The sequence below is a fragment of the Physeter macrocephalus genome, chromosome 16 (assembly GCF_002837175.3).
Source record: "Physeter macrocephalus isolate SW-GA chromosome 16, ASM283717v5, whole genome shotgun sequence".
Lineage (NCBI taxonomy): Eukaryota > Metazoa > Chordata > Mammalia > Artiodactyla > Physeteridae > Physeter > Physeter macrocephalus.
Window position 1 is genome coordinate 56,736,187 of NC_041229.1, and position 27,118 is coordinate 56,763,304.

At 56.6% G+C, this 27,118-nt stretch overlaps 1 protein-coding gene across 3 annotated transcripts; it reads left to right on the forward strand.

Moving 5' to 3' along the window:
* Positions 1-4,146: 4,146 nt before the first annotated feature.
* On the forward strand, positions 4,147-25,642 carry WNT11 (Wnt family member 11). Of its 3 annotated transcripts, none has more exons than XM_055078749.1 (6): positions 4,147-4,377; positions 8,212-8,394; positions 15,711-15,946; positions 17,553-17,830; positions 20,576-20,868; positions 24,806-25,642. In XM_055078749.1, exons 2-6 carry the CDS (start codon positions 8,312-8,314, stop codon positions 24,978-24,980), a joined length of 1,065 nt encoding a protein of 354 aa, XP_054934724.1. In that variant the 5' UTR covers positions 4,147-4,377; positions 8,212-8,311; the 3' UTR covers positions 24,981-25,642. The 3 variants fall into 3 exon arrangements, with proteins under 3 accessions (XP_054934724.1, XP_054934725.1, XP_007105010.2); XM_055078750.1 differs by lacking the exon at positions 4,147-4,377 and adding an exon at positions 4,444-4,485; XM_007104948.2 differs by lacking the exon at positions 4,147-4,377 and adding an exon at positions 5,955-6,193.
* Positions 25,643-27,118: the final 1,476 nt, after the last annotated feature.

Below are 27,118 nucleotides of genomic sequence, written 5' to 3' on the forward strand. Positions count from 1 at the left end.
TAGCAGGGGGAAGGTATGAGGCCTACATCACCTCAAAGAGAGCAGCGAGAGTTAGAAATAAGTTGCAGATAGCACGTTGTGGGCATGGGGGTGGCCCACTGCTCCCGGGGAGTACAGCTCCCCCTTCACATCCCCAGCACCCCAATTTCTCCTCCAGGGGAACGAACCAATCGGTTTCTCTTAGGTTGAAGCTGGTTGGGGTTGGTTTCTCTCTTGGAGTTGAAAGAGGCCTGAGAAACACAAACACTGTCTCCTGAGCAGCTGCCACCGTGATTAAACAATGGAGAGCTGGAAGCGGCCTTTCAGAAGTAACACCGTCAGTAGATGTGACAGATGTGACGGGTGGTGTGCTGTTACCTGCACCCAGGATAGAAACCTGCCGCCTGACCCTGGCCACCCCCAAGCCTGCTCCCTGAGCCTTGTAAAAGAACAACCCCTCCCTCGAGGTGACTGAGGAGGAGGAGGATATCTTTTCCCGAGCAGTGGGCACAGGCTCAGGGGCCCACAGGCCTGGGTTTGCAGACCTGGCATAAATGACTGGACAGGCCTGGCCTCAGACTGCTCAGCCGCGGAGCAATGCCTGCCTCGCCCACAGGTGCAGAACTGCCCGGCACACAGTAGGTGTGTGATGTTATCTCCCAGGAACCTTGGGAGGGAGTGGTTTAATGGTTTTCCCATTTTGCAGATGAGGAAACCAAGGATCACAGAGGCTGAGTGACTTGTCCAGGGTCACACCACAGTAAGTGCAGGAGGAAAATCGAGAGCCAGGCCAGGTGTCTGATGACACGCCTGTTACTATTTGATCCCCCTCCCCTGCTTGCCTGGAGGATATGGCCTCACAGGGCTTGCCGACCCCTGGAGCAGGGGACCCCTGGGCTGGGCTACTCTGCCCAGTCCCACCGTTGACCTGCTTTCCCAGGAAGGCCTTTCTAAAAAATACCCTGTTGCTGGAAACAGCATCCTTTGGTCTCATTGTTTCTACCATGTTCACAGTTCATCCTAAAACAAAGGTAAGAGTCAGGGGAACCAAGACGTGGGTTCTGGAGCTGAAAAAGCCCTTGGAGGCTATCTAGTTCAACCCCCTCACTTACAGTTAGGGTGACAGGCTCAGAGAAGGCAAAATAATTATCTGCTGTCACACAGCCAACCACTGATGGGGCTAAGGACTGTAACCAGGTCACCCATTCCCCGATCCAGGGCTCCTGGAAATAGTCGATTTGCTCCCACCCATCTCCACCAAGGCCTTGGCCCCAAGGGAGGGAAGCTGAGGTGGGTGGAGGGGTCAATAGAGGTCAGCATGGGAAACGGAAGTGTGGCTTCCCCTACTACCATGTCCCTTCCTGGGTGCCCCCCTGGGTGGGGTGTGCACAGGGGTGGGGGGTGGAAAGGTGTGTACCAATGGCAGTCAGACAGGGGCTGAGAAGCCTGCTGACAGGAAGTCCCCAGCACGTCTGGGCGATCAGATGACCAGACTCACCGGGGTAACTGAGGACAAGGAAACTGTATTAACATCTACAGCAGCAGCAGCCAAGAGCTGGCCCACCCTGCCCACCTCAGAGCCTCCTACCCTCTGAAGGGGAGCTCGTGCCCAGGCGGCCAGCACGTGCCTGACACACAGTAGCCCTTGAGGATGCTCCTGACAGAAGGAGGCAGGAGGAAGAAGAAGGGGAGAAGATCAGTTGGTTCTAAAGATGAGAAAAATCCTTCTCCCAAGTGTCTCAGAGAATCCCAGAATGTCTGAGGTGGTAAAGTACTCCCCCTTATGCAAGTGGGGAGACTGGGGTGCAGGGAGGAGCAGACCCTTGCCCAGGTCTCCCTCGACTCTCAATTCAAGGTTTTGCCACCACTTCCTCAGGCTCACCCCTCTCCCCCACCTCCCCATCCAGGGCAGGGGTCCCAGTCCTAGCTGATGCCTAGATCTTGAGTCACAAGACAGAGCTGAGTAGCTGGGAGGATCCCAGAGACCTCAGGGCTGGGCTTCAAGAGACCTGGGATCTTCTCCTGGTCTCCCTCAACCTCCTTCCCAGAAAATGCAAAGTCACCATCCTCCTGCCATCTGTTTCAATGGGGGCCACCAGCTATAGTGCACTCTGAGCCCTAGAGATCTGGGTTCAAATATTATCTCCAACCCTTGCCAGCACCTCCGTTTTGAGCCTCAACTTCTACATCTATGAAATGGGGTACTAATCCCCATCTTGGAGAATATAGAGGATTTGATGGGACTGTAGTCTTCCCATTTTATAGATGAGGAAATAAACGTTCAGGGAGTTTAAGCAACTTGCTCACGATCACACAGCTAAAAATAAAATTGGGCACAATCAACAGTGGAACCCAAGCCTACGTGACTCCAAATTGCTTTCCGTACCTACTCTAGCTGGGAGCCAGAAGATTTCTGGCTGAAAGACTGCTTGTGCAAATATTTGGAAGCAACCGATTTAGCTCTGAAATGAGCAAAGGGCTAGACTCAGAGGACAATGCATCCCAACTGGACAGAAGTCACCTGGAACAGCTCTGACTGTGGTGGCCAGAGTGCCTTGGAATGGGAGAGCTAAGGACACTCTTTTGACCCCCGTCGGTAGCCTCTTAGGTGGAGCAGCAGTGTATCCCACACCCCACCCAAAGCCCCGCTACCTTCCCATGGCATTAATAATGGGATTGACTCCAATGCTCTGGAAGAAGAGATGAGGGTGTCCCAGCATGTGTTCGCAAGGACATTTCTGCGACTCTAAGCAGGAGTATATGTGCACTGGTGTTGCTTGGAAGCTGTGTGTCCTCACTGTGTGCATGGAAACAGGTGTGTTTGTGCATGAACTGGATGGGGAAAGTCTGCATGTTCAGCCTCATCTAGATGTGTATGGCCATTTAACTTGTATGTGCATGTGGGCAAGTGGTATGTCCAAGTATCTCCTGAATGTGTTTGTGACCATTTGCAGGGTGATAAGTCCCAGTCCTGTGTGCAAGGGGAACTGGCTGCTTGGCACTTGCATGGCTGAGAGCCTGCGGTGGGTTCTTTGGGCTCAGATGTGTGTGATGTATGTGAAGGCATCTGTAGCCAGGTTAGGACAGCCTATGGGTGCCACTTCACAGGCAGCTGCAAAGAACAGGGAAAAGAGTTAGGGTGTTTTGGGGGGACCTGAAAGAAGCCTCTTTTCATTAAATCTGTTTTCCCTTCTGCTAATGAACTAGATTATTCTTGGGATTGAGGCCCCTGGGGTGGGGTGTGGGGAAGACAGAAGTCAAGGAAACCACAGCACCTGACTCAGCAGTTAGAAACGGGAGGGGAGTATTGTCAGCCAGGAAGGGCCAAGGTGGGCGTGGGAGGTGTGGGCACTCAACTGGTCCCAGGGAAGTTGCCCCAGAAACACAGCCCCAGCCCCAGTCCCAGGCTAGGTCTACACCGCACAAGAAGCACCTTAGTGTGCTTTAGCTTCTGAAACCTGGTCCTCAGCTGGTGGTCCCCTAGGGACCCGGACAAGGTGCCCGGAAGACTCCCCAACGGTCATCCCATAGATGGGACACCTGCCTCCTTGGTGTCTACGGTTTATAGCCGCCTCACAGCGCAGAGCCCTCGCACCTCCTTTCTTTGCTGAGAGTTCCCAGAATTGGAACCAGAGGTCTGGAGAGGTGACCCGTCGAAGGTCGGACTGGGACGCCAAGGCAGCTCTCAGGACGCACAATGCTTATAGTAACCGAGCTGCAAGACCAACACCTAGTGATGCCCGGGCTCCAGAATGAGACCTAAGGCCGACTTTCCTCTGAGCTGTGGCTTCCTCCTCTGTCAAACCAGACGGGGTTGAGGATCCTCGCGGGGCTTGCTGCGAGGTTTAGAAACCTTCCCCACCTGGGCCCCCGAGCGCTCCAGGCGCGCAGTAGGCTCACAGCCCGCACGCTCAGTACACACCAGCTATATAGTTATAGTTAGTAAGTCTCCTCTTTGTAACTCAACAGGGTGCGACGTCCTCTCGTGCCGCTGGCGCCGCGGGTGCGTGGCATCCGCGGGGACCCCGCCCCCGGCCCCCGCGCGAGCCACCCGGTGGGGTTTCGGCGCGCTGAAGTGGGCGGATCAAAGCAGCTGCCCGTGCCTTATAAAGCAGTCTGGGCGGCCAGCACCAGAGACCGTGCCGGGTGAGGCGGAGACCTCCGGCGAGCGGGCGAGCGCAGGCCCCGGGAGCCGAGCGCCCTCCAGAGCAGCCTGAGTGTGCACCCCAGTCCCCGCGGGACCCCAGCAGGCCTCTGCCCGCCGGGAGCCCGGGCTTCCTTCTCTGGCAGCTCGCGAAGAGCACGCCCGCCGCCTGCCCAGCCCGGAGAGCTCCCGGGTCCGCTGGGGGCTGCGCTCGCCGCTCCCCCGCCCGCCCGGCCAGGCGAGCGCCCTAGGAGGTGAGCAGTGGCCGCGGGCAGCGGGCGGGCTCTCAACGGGGACCTGTCAGGGCGCGGGGCTAGAGAGTCCGAGGGGGAAAGCGTGACCCCGTTGGGCAACCGCTGCCGGTAAGCAAAGCAAGACCTTCTCCATACCTCTCGTCCGCGGCTCTCTCAGGCATTCCCCTCACCGAGCGCAGCCGCCGGGGGCTGGGGGCGCGGGCTTTAAGCGGATGAACGGTGGAGGTGGGCTGTGCAGTTCCCGCGGCCTGCCTCGAGCCTTCCCGGCCCTGTTCCCCCCGATTCGACCCTCTCCCTCCCAGTCAGCCCACGGATGAGGTCATGCCCGAGCCATCGCGGGGGTGGGGGACTTGGATCCTGTGGCAGAGGGTGTGTGTGGCGGGGCAGGAGAGGGCGGCAAAAGGCAGAGAACTACGGCAGCTCCTACTAAATTGGGGGACCGGGGCGGATGCCTCGCTTTGAGACCTGCTCCCAGAAGCGGCGGGATAAGGGGGAGAACCGAGAGTTTGTTTACAGACCTGAGCACCAGGCTGGGGGGTGGGAAGGAGGAAAGTCCTGTCCCGGCCCCGAGGCACATCTGGAGCAGCCCCGAACATCTGGCTGAGCTCGCACACGAGCCCCACACCTCCCAACTCTAGGAGCTGAGGTGCCTCCATGACCCTCACGGTCCTTAGGGGCTCGGAGTCGGGCCCAGAGGGGGTAGTGGGAGGTGCCCCGAGTTACCCCACCCCACCCTTCCCACTTCCAAAATAACCCGTCTCGCGGGCCACCGGCGCATCGTCCGCAGCCCAGCAGACACATCTGAAAAGACTCGCGGCCAGGGTCAAAGCCGGGTTGCGGCCCCTCCTCGCTTGGCGTCGCAGGTAATCTTGAAGCAGTTGCTCGGAGTCACCGGTTCTCCGGGTCGGCTCTGCAAGCTGCGCACCCGGAGGCTTCAGGGCCGGCGCGAGGCGGGGACACTCAGCGCCGTCGCGCGGTGCCGGCTCCTGGCCCAGCGCAGGCTCATCCGGGAAGGGGAAGCTCGGCGTGTCTCCGCCGGCTTTGCCTCAGAGGGGCAGCCGCCCTGGCAGCGGGGTTTCCAGGGCCTTCCAGAGCCCAAGCCTTACAACCACCTGTTAGAGCCGGGCCGTGGCTACTGCGCTCGCGGTGCCCAGAGTGTGCACCAGAGGTTTCCTCTCTCGCCCGCTGCAAGCGAGGTAGCTTGAACTTTATCCCCAGCGGGGGGAGGAAGGGACCGCTTATCTCTCCAAAGACACTGGGTTTTGACGCGGGCCCACTACGCGCCTGACCCCAAGGGAGGTTCCGAGCCGGGCCCGAAGCAAGGGGTCGGCAGTTCGGGGCTGACCACGGCAAGTGGATGTCTTATAGAGAGACCAGAATTGAGAGGGCACTTACTTTACACCTCATACCATCCCCAGAGGGAGGACACGGGGGTCCAGGAAGAGGAGGGGACTTGCCCAAGGTCCCAGGGCGCCGGAGGCTGCTGCGTATCCCACCTCGAACCCCGGTTTAGCGCCCCCTGGCGGGCCGGGGGCTCAGGGAGGCGAGGGCTCCCTGACCCGCGAGGCGCAGGCTGAGGGTGACCCAGCGGCCCGCGCGGCTGTCCTAGACACTCTGACACTGGACAGGAATAACCTGTCAGAACCCAGAGGCCCAGGCCAGGAGCCGCCTCCCCCAGCGACATGCTGGGACAGCGAAGGGAGAAGCCCGGGATTACCGGAGCCGCTCCGAAAGAGCCGGGAGTAGCTTGGACGCCTGGGTCCCCGTGCGCCTCTCCTCTCTCTGGGCGAGTTGGGCTGGACACGGATCCCCTGCTGTGAGTCCGAGCTCTCCTCTCTCCTAGTGCAGCCCTTCCTCCTCCCTACCCTGGAATGCTGGGCGCCTTAGGGGGGAGCCCACACTTTGGGAGGGCGTGGGGGCGAGGAGAGATAGTGGCTGGAGTTTTTAATCCTCTTCCCTCCCCCCCCACCCCCCCATATCCAGCCGATATTTTTCTCGTTCTCAGGAGCATGGTAAACTTTCAGGGCCAGTAAGACAAAAGGTTTGGATACAGGCTGGGTGGGAAGAGGGGGCACAGTTAGACTGCGACCCCAGCTGAAACACCAACCCCCGCCTCCCCGCCCCCGTGCCATAATTCGGCAAAGTTTGTAGCGGGCGCCACGGTGCTAGGCGCCCAGCTGGGGGACTCTGCGGAGGAGAAAGAAAATGTAATTCAGAGTTTTCTCCCTGCCTTGCTCTGGGTCATGCCGAAGGCTCCAGGAAACAGTGGGATTTAAAATGTGTGTGTGTGTGTGTGTGTGTGTGCGCGCGCGCGCGCGCTTAAGGCGCACTCGTACATGCACACACTACGCAGGTAGACGTAATAGTGGAAACTTAGGCAGAGGGGAGCTCAGAAGACCCGCAGGCTACTGTGAAGTCCAGTCCCTTGTTTTCATAGAAGGGGAAACTGAGGCTGGGGTGGTGGAAGGCTTGCCCAAGGTCACACAGCCAGATGGGAACCCCCCCTTTCTCGCTCAAGCGCCCCCACTAAGGCGCCTCCTTTTTCCAACTCCACAAACCCTTTAGAAAGGAATCCCTTTGTCTGCTCCTCCCCAGGGTAGAGGGGCTGAGGCTGTGTTTGCCTCCGGGAGAACGCCAGTTGTTGGTAAATTTGGAAGAAGCTGGGAAGGGAATTAAGGATGTGAAATGAAGAGGGCGAAAAAAAGGAGAAAAAGAAAAAAGCCAGAGAAAGCGACTCTGCGGCCTGCAGGTGGGGTAAGGGCTACTCCGCGGCCCAAGGACGCCGCCTGGCGGCCGGAGGCGGCAGCGCGCCGGCCCCGTGAGCTTCCCAGCTTAGCCAAGGCCAGGCTGCCCAGCCTCGGCTCCGGCCTGGGCACCATCCGACCCTCCAGAAGGGCACCGCTAGAGGGACTCAGAGACTCAGGACCCTGAACAGCCTTCACTGTACAAAGACCTTTGCCATCCCATTTCTCATCCTCCCCTTCACAGGCTGAGAAACTGATGCCCAGAGCCAGCCCCCATTTCCCTGTCATCTCACGGTCCATGATCTCACCGGACACCGGGTAGACATGCGAGTAAAACACGGGTCATGGACCTGCCGCTCGCTGGCTGAACAACCCTATTTCACATCTCCGCGCCTCAGTTTTCTCATCTGTGAGATGGGGGCAGTGATAGTATCTATCTCCCAGGGTTGCTGGGAGGAAAAAATGCGATCGCGTTAGGTGAATGCTCTTTTTAAAAGATGAATTATGTCCTAATCACAATTTGAATCACAATTGTGTCCCCAGTTTACAGAGGGGGTAAACCGAGGCCCAGCAGGGAAGGAGAATGGCCAGGCCCATAATAACTAACAATTAATATTGCGGAGATGAATACTCAGATCCTGGGCCCCGAATGTGCTCCTCCCCTCGCCCGCCCGCGGTCTCCGCCCTCGACCCCCTTCGTCTTCTTTCCGTCCCTCTCGAGAACTGTGTGCCTATCCGGGCTTCTGCCTCTGCCAAATGTCTTTCAGCCTCGCTCTCTGAGGGTCTCTCTCCCTCTCGCTGTCTCTCTGCCTGGTCTCTCCGGAATTTCTGGTCCTGTCACCCTCTTCCCTTCCCGCCGGGGCCGCACTAGGTGGACAAGCCCTCTGCAGCGCTCCGGAGGCGTTTAATTCGAGCCAGACGCCGGCCGCGTCCCGGGCTGTGCGGGGAGGGAGGCGACGCCCGCCGCGCGCCCGGCCTCCCCGGGCCCCGACCCCTCCTTTGTAATTTGAATAAAACGCCCCCCACCCCCGGCGTGGCCCCCGCCCCGCGCGCAGCCTTAACCCGCTGCCTCCGCTCTCCCCGACTGCAGGCGGCGTGCGCGCAGGAGGAGCGACGGCGGCCGGGCGCGCGGCGGGACTTCGGCGCGGCTTCCCCAGGGTGCGACCCCCCGGCGCGCCAGCCGCGCGAGGATGAGGGCGCGCCCGCAGGTCTGCCAGGCGCTGCTCTTCGCCCTGGCGCTCCAGACCAGTGTGTGCTATGGCATCAAGTGGCTGTAAGTAGGGACCCGCGGACACGCACGTGGGCCCTGGGACCCGCGGTTGGGGGAGGTGGAGAGCCTTAAGGGGCCCCCTGGATCGGGCCAGCGTGCCCAAGACCCGGGAGCAGAAGTTGCCTGGGGGTCGTGGGCAAGTCACCCTTTTTAAGTCTCCTTTTCCTCCTCTGTTAAATATTGTCCTTACCTGCGGGAGGAGCAAGACAGGGCATGGAGGACGACGGAATTGCCCTGTTCCGTGCGGCCAAGGGTTGCGCAAGACCTCCACAGGGACAGATGGAAAAAGACCGTGGTCAAGGGGCCCAATCTAGAGGGTCTGCGCCCTGCACACAAGGCCTGCTCAATATTATGTTCCTTGACAGTCTCCTGACCCTAGCTGGAGGTTCTCAAACAGTCCAGACCCCTCCACCTGGGTGACCTTGGGGAAGTGTCACTCAGCCTCTTGGGAGCCTCAGCGTCCTCCTCTGTCAAAGGAGGGTAAGATGAGAAGCGGCTTATGAAAGAACCCCATAAACTGTCAGATGCTGAAGGGTAGTCCTTTAGATAGAAATTATTAATGGAGGGGTAAGTGGGAGAGAGTCTCCTTTCCATCCAGCAGAAGGGAGTGCCTGCTCAGTGCTGGGCTGTGTGCAGGGAGGGCAGGGAGAAAGGAGTAAAAGCCAGCCCCTTCCTGGAGGAGCTGCCCTCTGGTCTGGAAGAGATAAGCCCAGGCTGTAAATAACTCCAAGTGCCCCAGGAGAGCCCAGGGCGGTGTTGTGGGAGCCCAGAGGAGAGGAGATCACCTGGTGGGGGGCACATCCTTGGGACCCTAGGTAGATTTTTCATTGGTGGTGCTCCTAGGATGGGCCTGAGGAATCTCTGGGAGTTTGGTGGGTGGGGGCAGTGAGAGAAGGGCACTTTGGGTGGAGGAACTCCCTGAGTGGTGGAAAAGTCCAGGACAGGACACAGTCTAGAGTTCCAGGTCGGGGGCGGGGAGCCATGCAGATAAGACAGGCATGGGACAAACTATGGGCTGGGGAAGGGCTGCGAGGACGGTTCGTGGATTAGCTGGAAGACGGGGCAATAGTGGCTGGGCCACTGGCAAACAGTCTCGAGGTCACCAGCCCTACCTCTTCTGGGGCTTAGTTATCCATTAATTCTCTTGAGAGGGGAACCCCATCTTCTTGCATTTCTTGTTTGCAAGGAGAAGCCTGAGCTCAGCAGCTTCCCAGCCTTGGGGCACCGGCTCTTCTCAGCCACTCCTGACTAATTTTATGAGAAATCAGCCGCTTTCCTTCTACTGCTGGTACCTGGCACTGTCGCAGCTGGTGAGAACCTCTAATCAGGGAGCCCAAAAAGCCCACCTCACTCACCACCAACCTTTTACAGATAAGGAAACTGAGGTCCAGAGAGGGAAGGGCTTTGTTAAAGGGCCCAAGGAGCATCAGAGGCCAAGAACTGGGCTCGGCCCTAGAGTGTTCTGCGGGACACTGCTATAATTCCCACACCACAGTGGGAACGCCGAGGCTCTGAGAAATGTGTGACTTTTACAGGCCCCCAAGCTGGCACGTGGCTGGGTAGGGTCTGAAATAGATGGCTAGTTCAGCCCAACATCCATGCTGTCCCCACTGCATAGCCCAGGCTGCCACAAAAAATGAGTACAACTCAGTGTCTGCCTTAAAAGAGCTCCCAGCCTGTTGGGGGAGACAGACATATAAAACGTACCAAGTGGACTTTGGGCTGTGTCCTAGGAGAGGGAGCATGGGAGCCCAGAGGAGGTGTGGTTAGCCCCACATAAGGGAGGTGACTCTGAGTCTGGCTTCAAAGGATAGATAGGATTTCGATGGCTGTGGATGGAATGCAAAGCAGGCATCCTAGGCAGAAGGAACAGCAGGGGTAGGACGATGCGTGTGGGGAAACAGAGAAGCCAGGAATTACAGGAGCTTACTAGTAAATCCCCAGAGCTTTAGACATTTAACTTTGATAACACGCCTATGAAGTAGGTGACATTCTTGTCACTACCATTTTACAAATGAGGAAACTAAGGTACAGAGGGGTTAAGTAACTGGCCCAAGGTCACACAGCTAGTTAATTAATGGTGGATGTGGGATGAGAAGCCAGGCAGACAGACTCCATGAAGCCAAACCTCTTTGATAGTGGTTAAACTCTTGCTGGAGCTGAAGATAGAGGGGGAAGCAGGAGAAGGAGTGGAGTTTAAGAATAACAACTGTGTGTGTGTGTGTGTCTGTCTGTCTGTATATATATGTGGCCTTGGCACTGTTCTAAGTGCTTGATGTATGTTGTTTCATTTAAATCTCCCAACCACCATGTGAGGTGGGTTCTGCCATCACCCTCATTAATCAGAAGAGGAAGTGGAGGCTCAGTGGGTCTTTAACGAACTGGGTGTCACAGCTAGTAGGCAGCAGAGGCAGGACTTGGAGTTAAGTTGCGTGGCTCTGGGGCCTCTTGGTCACAGGGAGCCACAGGACAGTTGGGCACAGGGAAGGGTACGGTGGGGATGGGAAGCTGGGGACTCATCCAGGAGACTCAGCTGTCCTGGGGATGTCCCAGAGGACCCTGCTGCCCTGGGCTTTGGAAAGTGAGCTGAAGAGGAAAGGGGCATTTGACATGGGAAATGAAAGTAAACGTGGCTGAGTGACCCAGATTGCCCACCCACTGGGGACCTGGGACTCAGCTTGGGCTTTCTGTGCGGTAGCGGGTAAGGGAGAAGGGGTGGAAGCACCTGATCAGAAATAACCTGGGGGACCCCTCCCTACCTCACCTCCCACCCAAACTGGGTGCTGGGAGACTCAGACCAGAAGTGTGGGGACATCCTTTTCTGGCTGCCCTGTGGTGGGCAGGGAGGGTGGTTCCAGGCTTCTGTGAACCACTGGGGTTGCCCAGTGAGGGGAAGGCCCAGGGTGGCTGGGAGGACCCATAAAGGCCACTCCACCCACCCCGGGCAGCCCCAAGCCTGCTGCTTACTCCGGATCTGGGCCTCTTGAGGAAGAGTCCTAAGAGACTCAGAAGGGACACAGCGGCCGCAGAGAGGCTGGGAGGAGCACCAGACCTGAGTTGGGAGGCCTGGGTCCCAGCCTGAGCTCTGCCAGTTCACTAGCCATGAGCCAGGCTTCAGGCAAATCAATCATGTTAGCCTCTCTGAGCCTCAGTTTCCTCATCTCTACAATGGGAGTGAAAGAGCCCTAGCCTGTGATTAGGAGTCCTGGGTTCTAGCTTGGCTCTGCCTCTGATTGGCTGGCTGTGTACAGGTCGGGGCAAGCCCTGCCCTTCTCTAGCCCTCAGTGTCCCCACTTCCACAATGGGGTGGGGACACTGAGGCCGGGCGAGAGGCAGTGACTTGCCCAAGGTGGAACGTTAGACGTGCTGAGCTGGAGCTGAAACCCAGGTCTCTGTGCCTCCCCCGCCCCCGCCATTCCCAGGAGAACCCCAACTCCTGAATGAGAGAGACCTCGGCCACCCCAGCGGCACCCTGGGCATAGGGCTTGCCCGTGAACTCTCTGTTCCCTCCTGTCCTCTCTTCCACCCTCTCCCCCATGCATCCACCCCCAGATAAGCCAAAATGTTTTCAATTAGGGGTGTGCTGCAGTGAGGCAAGCTGGACAAGATGTCCAGACGGGTAACTCCCCCGCCTCTCACCCTAATCCTTGATTACCTCCCCAAGGGGGCCTTAGTTAGAAACGGTCATTACCACTAATTACCAGATGACCGCATCGCCCTCCTCGGGAGTGGAATCCGCTGCCTCCCGCCTCCTGATCTCCCAGTCTGCACGCTCCCGTGAGCAGGCCTCCCCCAGCACGCCACAGCGGGCCGCTCTGTCCCAGCCGCTCTCTCCGCAGCCCCGCGCCCACCCAGGACCTCCAGAATGCTTCCCGTTTGTCCTCTGCCCACCTGGGCCGTCTGTGCCTCATCTGGAAGCATCCTCACCGGGTTTCCCTCATCGAACCTCTCTCACCACCAGCTGGGGAGGTGGATGCTTAATGACTTAAGAGATGGACAGACTGACCCAGAGTGGCCCAGGGTCCTCAGACCCCAGGATCCCAGAGGACCCCTCCTCGGGAGCTGCAACCTGAGCTCCCCAGGAAAAGTCTCAGCTTACGTTATCCACTTTCTGAGCAGGAGCCCAGGGGAAGGACCTGGAAGGCAGCCACCCTGCATGAGTGCCTGCTGTGTGCCGGGTACCGTGCTGGGTGTTTTCTCGTGTATCTCCTGTAACCCTTCCTGTTGTGAAAGAGAAAAGTGGCTCAGAGGGGAAGGATGGAAGCCGGGCAAGGGTGCTGGGCAGAGCAGGCTCAGGACAGGCTGAGCGTGGACAGCCCCAAGCCCAGCAGAGAGGGGACCTGGGAAGGTGAGGCCAGGTTTGAGGGAGGATGGTGTCCAGAGGAGGCCGAGTGCCTGGGCACTGGAGCGCCTCAGCGTCCTCCTCTGTACAAAGGTGGTGATAATCTCCCAGGCCCCTCGGGCATTGTAAGAATGGGATGAAATGAGAGGCTCTGTAAACTGGGGAGTGCTGTGCCCACCTGGGACAGTGGGTCCGTGCGCGTGGACAGTGTTTGCTAAGTGGTGGAAGAGGGGCTGTAACAACCAAGGAACAGGCTGAGGGGATGATATCTGTCCCTGTGTGGTCACCCCTCCTCCAGTATGTGTTGCCGGAATTCAGGCAGCAGGTTCTCCAGTCATAGGCGGGGTCAGGCAGCCATGCCTGAGGTCTGCATCCAGATACACCAGAGGTTTCTTGGCGCATGCCTTGGTGGGGTAGGGATGGGCCAGGGGTCGCAGTGAGGGAAGATGGCCCAAGATACCCGCAGCCAATCTCAGACAGGCTGGGTTGTGCCACTCCAACCACAGACACCAGGCCATGCCCACTTGCCCTGGGTCTGCTTCCCAGGCCTCGGGGATGATTTCTGTATTTTGGAGGTGTAGGATGGGTGGGGCATGGCAGAGAGAGGCAGCAGGAAGCAAACTAACCTATTAGTACTCAGTGTAGCACACATTAACTCTTCCAGCCCCTACAAGACCTCCAGGAGTCGCCATTTTTTAGTTGATGCTCAGAGAGGGGCAGCAGTTTACCCAGCATTGCCCAGCACATAGAGGCCAGAGCTTGAGCCACAACCCAGGTCTTCTGACTCCCTCTGGTCCAAGATTCACGTGGCAACAAGCAAGGGATCCCATTTATGAACGCCCCAAGTGCTTTACATCCATTATCATATTTAAGTCTTGCCATCACCTTTTGAAGTAGAATTTATCATTTTCTTATAGCAGATGAGGACCATGAGGCCCAGAGAGGTTGGGTAACTTACCCAGCTCACACAGCTGGTGCCCAAAGCCTGAGCTCTTCCCTGGGCCAGCCCATGAACTGGAACATCTGGGTCATTGCCTTATAACTGGTGATAGGTCTGTGAAGCCATTAGACGAGGGGCTCCTTGAGGAAAGGATCTATGTCTGGGAAGAGTTGGTGCTTAGTAAATATTTCTTCCACAAGTAGATCAAGTTCATGTATTCATTTAGGTACAGGAGCAAGGGGAAAGGCATTCCTGGCACCAGGAAAAGCCTGGGCATACACGTGGTGGTAGGGCAGTCCCTGTCAGAGAAGCCAGGAGTCTGGTGTGGCAGATATTAGGACACATGGGGGACAAGGACGGGAGGCCAGAGAGGGCTGGAGGGCCAGGTTTTGAGGGGCCTTGAGGTCACATGGCAGCCCTTGGCCTTGACTGAGTGGGTGAAGGAAGCTAAGGTAGGAAAAGGCCACCAACGCAGTTATCTAGTAGCTTCAGTCACAGAGCCCTGACCATGATGTGTCAGCCCTGGGCAGAGCATGTGACTCACATTGAGTTAATCCCTCAGGACAATGCTGGGAGATTGATGGGAGAGGAGAGTTTACTTGACTTGCTCCAGGTCACAAGGGGAGTGGGGGTGACAGAGCCAGGAGTCTGCCCAGGCCCGTGCTGTTCTTTGGCACCAGGCTGCCTCTCTTGGGATCTCAGGCCAGGGCCTCGAGGAGCTGGCCTCACCAGGTCTCGGTCCTGACGCTGGGTGAGGTCTGCTGTGGTCCCAGCAAGTGGGGCACCTAGCACTTGGGCCTGAAGATTGGCCCCTTCTTGCCGCCTGTCCCTCCAGGGTCTCTGCTGGGTTTCTGAGGACCAGCTGGCCCTAGGGTAGGGGGTGGGTCTATGTGGAACCCTTTAAGGCTGTGGGGTCCCTCTAGCCTCCACTTAAGAGGAGGGGCTGCCTGATGCAGTCTGCTCCTCAGAGAAGGCCTGGGAGGAAGCTGAATGCAGGATCGACCCCTGGTCCTAGAGTCTTGGAATCCTAGTGCCCAGAACCAGGATCTGGAAGCTCTTAGGTCCTATAACATCACTAGAGGTCATAGGGACCCCCTAGGCCAGCATTTCCCAAAGCATGGAGGAGGTCAGCACTCCTCAAGTAAAGGATTTTGTGCTCAGCAGACTTGGAAGTTAAACAAAACCAAGCCTGTTGCTTTGCTGCAGGACTTCTCAGGGCCTTTAAAATGTAAATGTGCATTACTACTCTTCAAGGGGGGATGTAGTATATCACATTCCCCAACTGTGCTTGATTGACCATGGATCCCTTTTTTCAGAGTGTCTCCCTGGAACCCATTCTGGGAAATACAGTTTAGACGTATAGACACTGAGACCCAGAGAGGGACAGTGATTTATCTAAAGTCACATAGCAAGTTAATGGCTAAGTCCAATTTATCAGCAAATTGAGTGGCTCTTTAATCTTTTAATGAATCTCTTGCATGTATGTGGGATTTTACAGCCTAATAAATGGGTTTAATAATTAAACGAAGCCATAATGGGAAGCTCCTAACTCACACTGTGCATCTAGTAAGTGGTCAATTAATAGTATGTATTACTATGATGATGATGATTATAATAATCTAGCACAGTGTCTAGCATGTTCAGTGTTGAATGAATGTTGAATAAAGAGTAATCATTCACAGCTGTGTGGGACTAAATAGGGCAGTGGATATGAGTGCTTTGTGAACTATAAAACCTTTTTTTGTTAGTATAATAATAATAAAGCTTAGGTAGGATGGGGGCCATGATCCTATGTTATGAATGAGGGCCTAAGGCCCAAAAAAGGACAGTGATGTGCCTAAGGTCACACGGGGGTGGGAGGGGGAGCTGTTACTCTGCTGGGGACAGTGCTTGGCCTCCTGGTTTCCCAGCTCCTTCCAGCAAAGGCTCCAAGACTGTGGAGGAGAGGCCGGGGCCAGTACAGCGGGTGGAAGCAGCACGGCCCCTCACAGCCCTGACTTACCTTCCATTGGTTGCTGCCTTTTGGCCTGTATGCAGGGCACTCTCCAAGACCCCGGCGGCCCTGGCACTGAACCAGACGCAGCACTGCAAGCAGCTGGAGGGCCTGGTGTCCGCGCAGGTGCAGCTGTGCCGCAGCAACCTGGAGCTCATGCACACCATCGTGCATGCCGCCCGCGAGGTCATGAAGGCCTGCCGCCGGGCCTTCGCGGACATGCGCTGGAACTGCTCCTCCATCGAGCTCGCCCCCAACTACCTGCTTGACCTGGAGAGAGGTAGGGGACCAGCGGAGGCTGCTAGGGCCTGCGGAATGCATGCGGGTGGGGTGGGGTGGATGAATTCAGGCATAAATATATGTGTGTTTAGATAGGTGGGTGAATTCATGGATGGATGGCTGGAAGTGTGATGGGGGAATGAGTGAATAGCTGGATGATGGATGGATACACGGATGGGTGGGTGGGTGAATTAATCATGGACATGGGTATTGGGGCGTGAATTGATGAACGAATGAACATATAGTGAGTGAATATACCAGTGCGGGGAGCCTGAATGACAGTACAAATGCACATGTACCCCTCACGCCTGAACAAAGGAATGAATGATGCAGGAAGGCTCTGGGGGTGGGGGGTCTGTAATGAGAATGCGACTGAGCCTGCCCTCGGGGCAGACAGGTGTGGAGCAGTTAATTCTAGACCATCCCGACTGAAGGTGCTGGGAAAGGCACAAAGTGATGTAGGGACTAAAGAACATCTGTGGAGAAGACTTCCTGGAGGAGGTGGCTTCTGGGGGTGGATTTGGGCGTCCTATGTATCACAGAGAGGCTTTTGAAGGGTAGGAATGCCCCAGTGGAGCTCATCTTTCCCCCTGCACGGTGACAGCTAACGTTTGTGCAACACTTTACAAAGCCTCCTTCCTTCCTGAATTATCTGAGCTCCAGAGCAAGCCTGTGAGGTAGGTGTTATCATTCCCACTCTACAGTTAAGGATACTGAGGCTTGAGAAGGGGGGTAACTTGCTTGGACGCAAGGCCAGGACACCCCACTGCCAAGGCACGTTGGGCTCCATCTTAGTTTGCTAGGGCTGCCCTAACAAAGCCCCACGCACTGGGGGGTTTCTGACAACAGAAGAATTGTCTCACGGTGCTGGAGGCTGGAAGTCTGAGGTCAGAGTTAAAGTGTCAGCAGGGCTCCCTCTGAAGACACTGGGGGAGGATTCATCCCTGCCTCTTCTTAGCTTCTGGGGGCTGCCGCAGTCTTCGGTGTTCATTGGCTTGTAGCTGCATCACTTCAGTCTCTGCCTCTGTCACGTGGCCTCCTCCCTCTTTGTCTGTGTATCCAAAATTCCGTCTTCCTATAAGGACACCAGTCATTGCATTAGGGCGCACTCTGCTCCACCTAATGACCTCATCTTAGGTCAGTTACACCTGCAAAGACCCTATTCCTAAATAAGGTCACATTCACAGGGACCAGGGGTCAGGACTTGACCATATCTTTTCAGGGGACACATTTCACCCCACAGCAGGCTCTTTGCTCACTGGTCTTTGAGGAGCTCAGGGACTGGGCCTTCTGTTCCCGAAAGCAGCCCCTAACACTGGGTGCAGGGCCAGCAGGGAGGAAGTGCAGCATGGTGAGCGTGTGAGTGAGGGTGTGCCCTGGGGGGCTGGCTTCGCGTGCTCCGTGAGAGAGTGTGCGGGTCAGCTAGTACGTTTGGGGGAGGATCGGGGCGTGACAGATGAATGGTTGTCGTGCCATCCTCCACCTGCCCCACCTGATCGCTGCCCCTGTCCCCGCCCGACCCCGCAGAGGCAGGTGGGGGCCCTCAGGTCTGGGCAGGGTCCTATCCCTGGGCCGCCCGCCCCGGCTGACCCCACACCTCCCCACAGGGACCCGGGAGTCAGCCTTCGTGTATGCGCTGTCGGCGGCCGCCATCAGCCACGCCATCGCCCGGGCCTGCACCTCCGGCGACCTGCCCGGCTGCTCCTGCGGCCCCGTCCCAGGTGAGCCACCCGGGCCCGGGAACCGCTGGGGAGGATGTGCGGACAACCTCAGCTACGGGCTCCTCATGGGGGCCAAGTTTTCCGATGCTCCTATGAAGGTGAAAAAAACAGGATCCCAAGCCAATAAACTGATGCGTCTACACAACAGTGAAGTGGGGAGACAGGTAACCACCCCCACCCCCCCCAGATGGTTGTGCTTGTGCCAATTGGCCGGAAAAGGGCCGCCAGTGTGCCCCAGTGGAGGGGTGGCGGGGGGACGGGCCCTGATCCACCCACACTGATGTGCTCCTGGCCTCCCCTGACTCTTCCCTCTCCAGCTGCTTGGGGCTTGCCTGGCTCCTCCTCCTCCAGGGGGTCCACCAGGATTTGGGTTGGAGAACGTCGGTGGAGCACAAGGAGCTCTGAGCTGGGAGTCAGGAGCTCTAAACTCACTGTGTGACACTGGGCGAGTCACTTCCTCCCTGGCCTCAGTTGTTCCCATCTATAAAATGGGGTGGGTTGGTGCTCTCTGGTCCCCATTGGTCACGTTCCTCAGGCTCTTCCTCTGGGGCTCTAGGCCAAGGCCGGTGTGGAAGGAAGCATGGAGAAGGCTGCAGAGCAGCAGACCCTTGCTAAAGGGTCCTCTCCTTGGATCTAATGGGGACTCTCTCCCGGCTCCAAAACCCACCCCAACCTCCTAAACACGGTTTCCCCTCCATGTCTGTTATTATCAGTGTTGCATTAATTCCTCACCTCATTCCACAGGAGGTTGGGGTGAATGCATAAGTGAATGAATGGACCTTTTTATTTTTTGAAAATTAAAAAAAAAAAACAGCTTCATACCAATCGGTGTGCCAGACACTGTGGTGGTTGCTTGATTAGTTTTCTCTCCCGTAGTCCACAAAACCACACTGTGAAGAGGTACTGTTACCCCTCCTTACAGATGGGGAACTGGTCCCGGAGGGGCAGAGTGTCAGGTGTGGGTGGCATCTCATGACCTCTTCCTTGCAGCCCCGTTAGGCCCATCGTGCAAAAGCACCACATGAGACAGAAGGAGCTTAGGTGGCTTTTGACCAAGGACTCACAGTGCAATGGAGCCCGGGTCTATAGGACTCCAGGTCTAGAGGTTTCCTTGTCCTCACCTTCCTCTCTCTCTGGTCTCCCTCTTGTAAGGATTCTAGGACGCCCAGGCCATCTTTGGGCAGTTGGGGAAACTGAGGCCAAGCCACCCTGTGGATCTGTAGCAGAACCTGGCTAGGGACCCAGAACTCCTGCCTCCCAACACTGCTGGCCCACCCCCCCACCCTTGGAAACCCACTGGGAGCCCTTCACCCAGCCTCCCGCGCAAGAACCCAGCCCCACTCCTGCCCATGGCCAGGCCTGAGCCTCATGCTGCAAGGGGTACAGCCATCCCATCCCACAGTGCAGTCCAAACAGGGTCCTCAGCGTCAGAGGCACATCAGCCCTTTCCCAGGGGCCCTGATGCCAAGGAGCTGGCCTCCCTGGGGCCGTCTGCAAGGGCCCGGGAGGGTAGATGACAGCGTGTTCAGCGCCGGCACCATGGCCTCAGGAAGCCTGGGCCCCTTCCCGCCATCTGAGCTGAAGAGCTGAATGTGGTTTACCTTTCCTGGATGACTCAGAAGTACCTTGTGCCCTTGGGAGGCCGAATGTGCCCTGCAGTCGGGTTCACTTCATTATGTGCTCTCCACGGGCTTTGCTGAGACAGTTCCAGACTCTAGACCCAAGTGGACTCCCTCATTCCCCACTTCCTGGCACTGTGAGGGGTAGAGAACCCTGGGACCTTGACCAGCTTCCTCACTAACTCCCTGTATGATTTTGGGCAAGTCCTTGCCCTCTGTGTGCCTCAGTTTCCCCATCTTTTTGATGCAGGGGTAGGCCCAGGGGACCCATAACCCTTGCAGTGGAGTACACAGGGCAGGTGGGGGTGGGGGGGCAGAGGGGTCTGAGTCCTGTGTGCAAGGAGTTGGGGCTTAGACTGCAGAACTGAAAGGCCTGCAGAAGGCCTCCAACTCATGCCCCTCAGGTACACAGGGAGAAACAGGCCCGTGGAAGAGAGTGGCACAGAGTCTCTTCCAAAGCCAGGGCTAGTGTCTCCCCAGGCCCCAAGCCCAGACCTCCCCTCTCCACCATAATTCTTACTTAGACTGATTTTTCAAAACCAAATATTGATTTAACTTTTGTAGTTCACAAAACTCTTTTCATATATGTCATCTCGTTGAATCCTTTCAACGACTCTGCAAGGTAGCAATTACACACCCGCTCAGCACACGTGAAGACAGGTGCTGAGTGGTGACGCGGCACCAGGCAGCAGAGGGGAAGGCCAGCCAGGCCAGGGGGCCCACCCCCAAGCACCCACCTCTTGCCTCTTCTTCCCTCCCTCCCTTCCTTTTCTTCTCCCTGCCACCTTTTTTTCAGCAAGCATTTTGTGAGAGAGAAAAAGCATAGAATGATGAAAAGCCATGGCTTTTGGAATTGCCCTCAGACCTGGGTTCAAATCCCAGCCCAAGATCTTCTAGCTGTGTAGCCTTGGGCAAGAGACTCAGCCTCTCTGAGCCTTCATTTCCTCTTTTTTAAGTGGGGAAATGAAGGATATCCCCCACGAAGGGCTTCTGTGATGATTAAGCCATTTTAAGTGTGAGAGCACTTGGTACACTAGGTGTATAAACGGCATCCGTTACCCCTGCAAAAGCCACTCTCTTCCTGCCCCTCCCAGCTGCCCCCCAGGTTGGGGGAGGAGCTAAGGATCCACAACACCCCCCAGGTTTAGAGCAAAAAGCCCTGTCACTTGAGGCCCGGAGCAGGTGGTGACTCCCTGAGAGCCCTGGCAGGCAGAAGGGTGGGGCAGGGCCCCGGGGCAGGCCAGGGAGGGGGCTCCGGCTGCCCAGCCCGACGCCCTCCACTGTCCACAGGCTCTGCGTGCCTCTCTGGAAATGAAGTGTAAGTGCCACGGGGTGTCTGGCTCCTGCTCCATCCGCACCTGCTGGAAGGGGCTGCAGGAGCTTCGGGACGTGGCCGCCGACCTCAAGACCCGCTACCTGTCGGCCACCAAGGTGGTGCACCGACCCATGGGCACCCGCAAGCACCTTGTGCCCAAGGACCTGGACATCCGGCCAGTGAAGGACTCGGAGCTTGTCTATCTGCAGAGCTCCCCCGACTTCTGCATGAAGAACGAGAAGGTGGGATCCCATGGGACGCAGGACAGGTAAGGGCCCGCCGCCAGCCTGGCAGGAAGGGTCAGCCATGTGGCACGTGCCCCATCCCAGCGCGAGGCCAGGCACACAGTCAGCAGTTGGGGAACGGAGTCCCCGCCCAGTTGAACGCCAGGTGGAGGTGTGGGGTCCCAGGGGCCCCTGGCAGGAGTGGCTGTTTTGCACCTCGCCCAGGCAGGGGCTCCTGGGGAATGGAGGCTCGTGGGAGTTCCCCATCCCACCTGCCCCCTAGTGTGGGAGACAGAGGGGAAGAGACAGTGACTGTATTGGGAGGCAGGGGCTAGGAAAGAGGCTGCCTGACATACAATAGATCCTCAGTAAATATCCGTCACATGAATAAGCGAAGGATAAACATCATACAACCTGTGAGCTGGACCAATGAACTGAGGCACAAGGGGAGGTGGGAGCAGTGCCAGCCCGTGGCCGCACAGGAAGTCTGCACGGTGTGGAGCTGGAACCAGGACAAGCGCTTTTCAGAGGGGCAGCAGGAGAGTGAGGTCGGCCTGCGTTCTGTGGAGAGACGGCGCTCCCATGCCCCCGCCTGCATTCACCCACCTCCCAGATCCCAGCCTTCTCCCCCCGGTCCCCCATTTCAGAGCCAGAGCTGGGGTCCCATCACAGCTGCTGAAGCCAATTCAGGACAGGAGAGAAGGAGGGAGCCAGTGGTGACTACAGACCTACTATATGCCAGGAAGGGCTGGTGAGGATTCAGGGGAGCAGCTCTTCCCGGAGATGGTTCAGGAGGAATCCAGTCCTGAAATGCTATAAAGAAATAGTTCTGCAATCAAATACGTTGGGAAATTCTCTTTGGCCATTTGCAAGGCATGAGAACATATTAAAGGCTCTGAGGAATCCAGCAGTAAAGGATCTGTCTAAGCCAGTGTTTCCCAGAGGTGTTTGGCTGTGGAACTCTTTTATTAAGGAGCCCCTAATAGCATTCCACAAAACTAGTGTTCTTCCAGGTTAAAAGAATATTGAACCAGAGTGAGGGTGTCTGAGAACGTGTCTGGCACATAGTTGGTGCCTGGCCAGCTTTTGCTTCCTCCTCAGCCCACGTTCCTGTCTCCAGGAGAGGGGGACTGCTTTGGGGGGCTCCATCCTCACAGGCCAGGGCAGCAGGCTCTGCAAGGAGGCCCAGGCTCCCATCTGGAGGCCAGATTGAGAGACTCAGGCAGAATGAAGATGGAACCAGGTCAGGCCAGGGAGACAGGAAGGAGCGAGAGTCTGGGCTGAGGCAGCCAGGGTGGGTGTGATGAGGATGGGGTTGTGGGGAGGATTCTAGAACCCAGAGGACCTGGGGGAAGCACATTGAGGACCCCAGAGCAAAGAGAGGGTCTCCCTGGATCCACGGGGCGCCGTGTGTGTGTGTGTGTGTGTGTGTGTGTGTGTGTGTGCGCGTGTGTGTCAGGGAAGGACAGTTCCCACCCTGACGCTGCAGTTTCCTAGCTGTGGGACCTTGAGCAAATCCCTTCACCTACCTGAGGCTCAAGTCTCGTCTTCTGTGCCAAGAGGATGATACCACTCACCTGGGAAGGTTGGCAAGTGATTCTAATCACATTTACGGAGCAGCCCCTCCTTGCTGGGTGGTGTCAGTGCCTTAGGAAGGGTTTGTGAATGACCGTCTCCCCTCCCCGAGGCTGCCGGGCCTCTTCCTTCCCAGCTGTCCCGACTCTGCACCTAGGACTTGCCCCCAAACTATTGACGAGGAGGCCCCATTCCATAGCACCAGCTACCACCCTTGCTTTCTCAGAATGCTATCCCCCACTGCCCCCAGGTTTCCTGCCATGCTTAGCCCTGGGCCTCTGCAGACAGCTGTATGGGTCAGCTCTTTCTGCAGTAACAAACAGCCCCTACATCTCAGTGGTTCACAACCACAGACACTTCTTACAGCATTACATGAGGCTCTGGCAGGCACCAGGGATGGGGAGGGACATCAAGTGCTCAGACTGTGACAGGGAAATTGGGGAGCCCAGAGGGGCCCTGACTCAACCTAGACATCAAGGAAGGAAGGCTGCCTGGAGGAGGGCAAACGTGAGCTTTACTAGATTAGGGATTTGGGGGGTACAGGGGGTTGGATGCAAATGAGCTTTGTTAACTGTAAAAGGCAGGTACACAGGTGGTACACGTGGCTGGGCCCCTAGCTGGGCAAGATGCCCTCCTCAAATCCGGCCTGGTGAACTGAAGCCTCCTCAGCAGTTCCTATTCCAAACTCTGAAACCTGCCCTTTCTCCAGGCCCCGGCCTCCCCAGCTCCCCCTCACAGGCACCATTGCGGGTCTTGTCTGGCTCTGAGGTTGGAGGCCAGGTTTCAAACATTGCATGTCAGGGACCCAGAAATAAAAATGAAACTCTGCCCCCTTCCACTGCCCTTTCCTAGAGGAGTCATCCAGAGACCTTCAGGTTCAGGCTGAGGGAGACTAATGGTGTTGAGTGACTAAACAAAGCCCAGAAATGTTAAGTGACTTGCCTTAAGTCACACAGCCAGTAAGCAGCAGAGCTGGGGTTTGAACCCAGGTCTGTCTGGCTCTGGGGCCTGTGTTCTTTCTGCTCTTCCCTCCTGCCTCCTGCCCAGAACTGCTTATAGTCCCCACACGCAGGTTGCCGTCTCCTCCTGACTCCCCCTCCAAAGTGCTCCCCTGCTTCCCTCCCCATGGCTCCTTCCCAGCTCAGGCCTCAGCTTGTCTTACTCAGCTGCTGCTGGCAGCAGCCTCCCTGGCCTCCCTGCCTCCAGCCCTGCTCCTCCATCCATCTCTCACTCCCCTTAGATTAGGTCAGGTCAAGGTGTTTGTCCTCCTTGCCCCCAACACCCTTTCTCCTCCCCTCCCTCTTAGATTCCTGTTCCTCTTTCATGCAATGGCCTGGATGATCCCTCCCCCTCCAGGAAGCCTTCCTGAACTCTCACAGACCCCGTGCTCACCCTATGTGATGCTGGGCAAGTCCCTTCCCCATTCTGTGCCTCAGTTTCCCCATCAGGAAGTATGAGGGTTGGATTTGGTCATCTCTAGGGCTTGCCCACCTCAGACATTCTGGGATTCCTTGGTCCACATGGCTGTGGGGATCCAGCTGCATCCCATGGCAGCATCCCTGTCTAGCCTAAGCCCAGCTAGATGAAGTGCTAACCTGCACAGATGTTTCTTCGCTAGACAGAAGAACTGATGGCAAGGATATTTGGGTTTTATAGCGACCTTCAGTGTCTTCTTTGCGCACAGGAGTGATTCAGGAAGAAATGCAGCCCCTGGCAGCCCATGGGTTCTCTGCCCTTTAGGGTGGGGAGAATATGCACCGGACTTGGTTTCAGGACCCCTGAGCTTGAGCCCTGCTTATCCACAAACTCCTATGAGACATTGAGCAGGCCTCTGCCCTTTGCTGAGCCTGTTTCCATCTGTAAAATGGGCATAGTAATTCCACAGACCCAAAGACCCTGCCTGCCTCGGATAAGATAAAATACTGGCGGGAAGCGCTGGTTCGAAGGGGGCAAATTATTGACGGACCCTCTGTCTCCACCAAGAGAGTGCCAAATGCTTACTTTGCCTCACATCCGATGCCATTTGTTTGTTTCAGAATTTATCCTGGGATTCTAAAAGTAAAAATGATCTTTATGCTTGTTACAATATAATTAAGGATTAAATACGATGATAGGATTATTAGACAGTGGTTTGAGACACTTTCAAGTATTTAGAAGTAGAAGATATAGGAAAAGAGACAAAGGAAACAAAACACCCCCTCATTTTGACGAATGCCTATTGGAAATATAGGGAAAAGTGAGAAGTACCCCTGGGAAAGAGGGTTATTTTAAATTCCCCAAAGACCAAAACACCGTCCAAGGGGGACTGAGGCTGCAGCCGTGGTCAGAGGAGGCTGGGGCTGCCTGGCTGGGAGTGGGGGGACTGGTGGGTGACAGGATGCTCACTGACCTCCCCTCCCCCTCCAGGCAGTGCAACAAGACATCACATGGCAGTGACAGCTGTGACCTCATGTGCTGTGGACGCGGCTACAACCCCTACACAGACCGCGTGGTCGAGCGGTGCCACTGCAAGTACCACTGGTGCTGCTATGTCACCTGCCGCAGGTGTGAGCGCACGGTGGAGCGCTACGTCTGCAAGTGAGGCTGCTCCGCTCCTCGGGGACCCTCGGAGGCCGGCCAAGGGGGCTGGAGACGCCCCATGGATTTTGGCTTGTGAATTCCAGATGCTAGACGTGGAAGGAGGCTTGTCCTTTGCCTCCACTTGGAAACCACCAGGAACAGAAGGCCGGGCCACCCGGGAAAGAGGGCCAAGACATCAAAGGAAACCGACAAGATTAAAAATAACCTGGCAGCCCGAGGCCCTGGAGTGCCCACCTGCTGCCTTCCAGGCGGGTCTAAGAAGCCAGGGGCATGGCTTTGGCAAGACTGGTACAGACTCGACCTTTCCTAGCCAGAGACCCCAGCCTCCTGGGAAGTGGGAGGTCAGCCTCTCCTCACCAGAATGTTCTGCAGGCCTAGCCCTCGAGACCCCCGGCCCACCCCAGGGTCTGAGCCTACTGGGCCCACCACATGGAACCACTAGCTTGGGTTGTAAATGTTTCTTTGTTTTGTTTTGTTTTTCTTCCTCTGGGATGTGGGAGCTACAGAAATATTTATAAAACATAGCTTTTTCTTTGGGGTGGCTGGCCTCAATTCCTCTTTATATATTTTATATATATATATATATATATATATATATATATGATGATCTGTATTTTAAACAAGCTCTTTAAACAGCTGTATGAAATAAATGCTGAGAACCCCAGGCTGCCCCTGCAGTTTCTGGCCTTCTCAAGTGAGCTCAGAGGATCCTGGGGCTGGTTGGGCGAAGTCTCCGGTTCCCAGGCAAGGCGGCGTCCGATTGATGTTCCCCACACGCTCCACCACCCAGCTCAGGCCCCAGCCTCCTTGTAAGATCTCCCGGTCAAGGGCGAGGACAGACGTCTTGAAACCCAAACCCAGCTGGCTGACTGTTTGTTCCCCAGGGACACACATGCAGGCGCACATAGCCTGGCTGTGTCATCAGACCTGCTAAGTGGCTTCAAGAGAAAACCTACCCGGGAGCTGGGAATGCAGACCTCAGGGAGATGGTGGCAGAACCACGCCCCAGCTAGCCCTAGCAGGGTTTCTGTGTGAAACCTGTGGGGAGGGCTTTTCCCTCCCTAGCCTCAGTTTCTCCATTTGTAAAGCTGGTGGTGGAAATTGAGGGGTGGTTGGAAAAGGTCCCCAGCTTCGTGTCTGGACCAGGCTGGCTCCAGTAGGCGTGGTTGGATTCCTGTTCTGTTTTGAAGGTGGAGCCATTAGATTTGTTCTTTTCATGGTTGTGGGACTTGAGGGTGAGGAGGATGGAGAAGGACAATGAGGGTTTTGGCCGAGTACTTGGAAGCATGCTGGGACGGGGTGGAGAGAGAACTAGGGTTCAGACTCGGTGGAGGTTGTGATGTCGGTTGGGTCCCAGGTGGAAATCCTGAGTAGACGGGCAGATAATCAAGCCTGGCTCTGAGGAGAGCCTGGGGCTGAGATGCACATTTGGACATTGTCACTAAAAGGCCAGATTGAAAAGCAAAGAGGGCCAAGGCTTGGGCCTGGAGCATTTGTGCTTTGGAGGTCAGGGAGATGAAGAGGAAAAGAGGCGAAGAGACCAAGAGGGAACAGCCAAGAAGATGGAGAATCCTGGGGGTCTTAGCTGTTGCCCAGTGAATAGAGGGTCTTGGAGGGGTGTGGGTCCCCGTTGCTCTCTGAGCTTCAGCCTCTCTTCCTGGGACATGGGCAGCACTGATGAGCAAGTAAAGAGTATCCTGGGCTACAGTAGGTCCCCCAAATGGAAGTAATTATTAATCATCTGTATCTGCTCTGGCTGTGGGGTGACCACACCAGACGAAGGATGTGAAAGAACATTATAAACTGGACTTTGGTGCACAGGGAGGAGACACAAACGCTGAGGGGAGAGCGCTCCACTCCCCAGAGCCAACTGAGACACAACCTGGGATGGTGGGGGCAGATCCAGGGTGGGATGGCGTGGACACGCCCGCAGAGGCTGGACCAATCACAGGGTGGGAAGAGGAAGGGCTGTGTGGCCAGAGTCACAGAATCAGAGGCTGGAAGGAACCTCGCTCGAGGTTAGTCTTCTGGTCTCTCAATCTGTTTTGCAGATGAGGAAATTCCAAGATGGGAAGGGCCTTTCCTGTGGTCACAGAACTGATAAGAGGCCAAGGACCGGTGGTGGGGCATTGCAGGGCG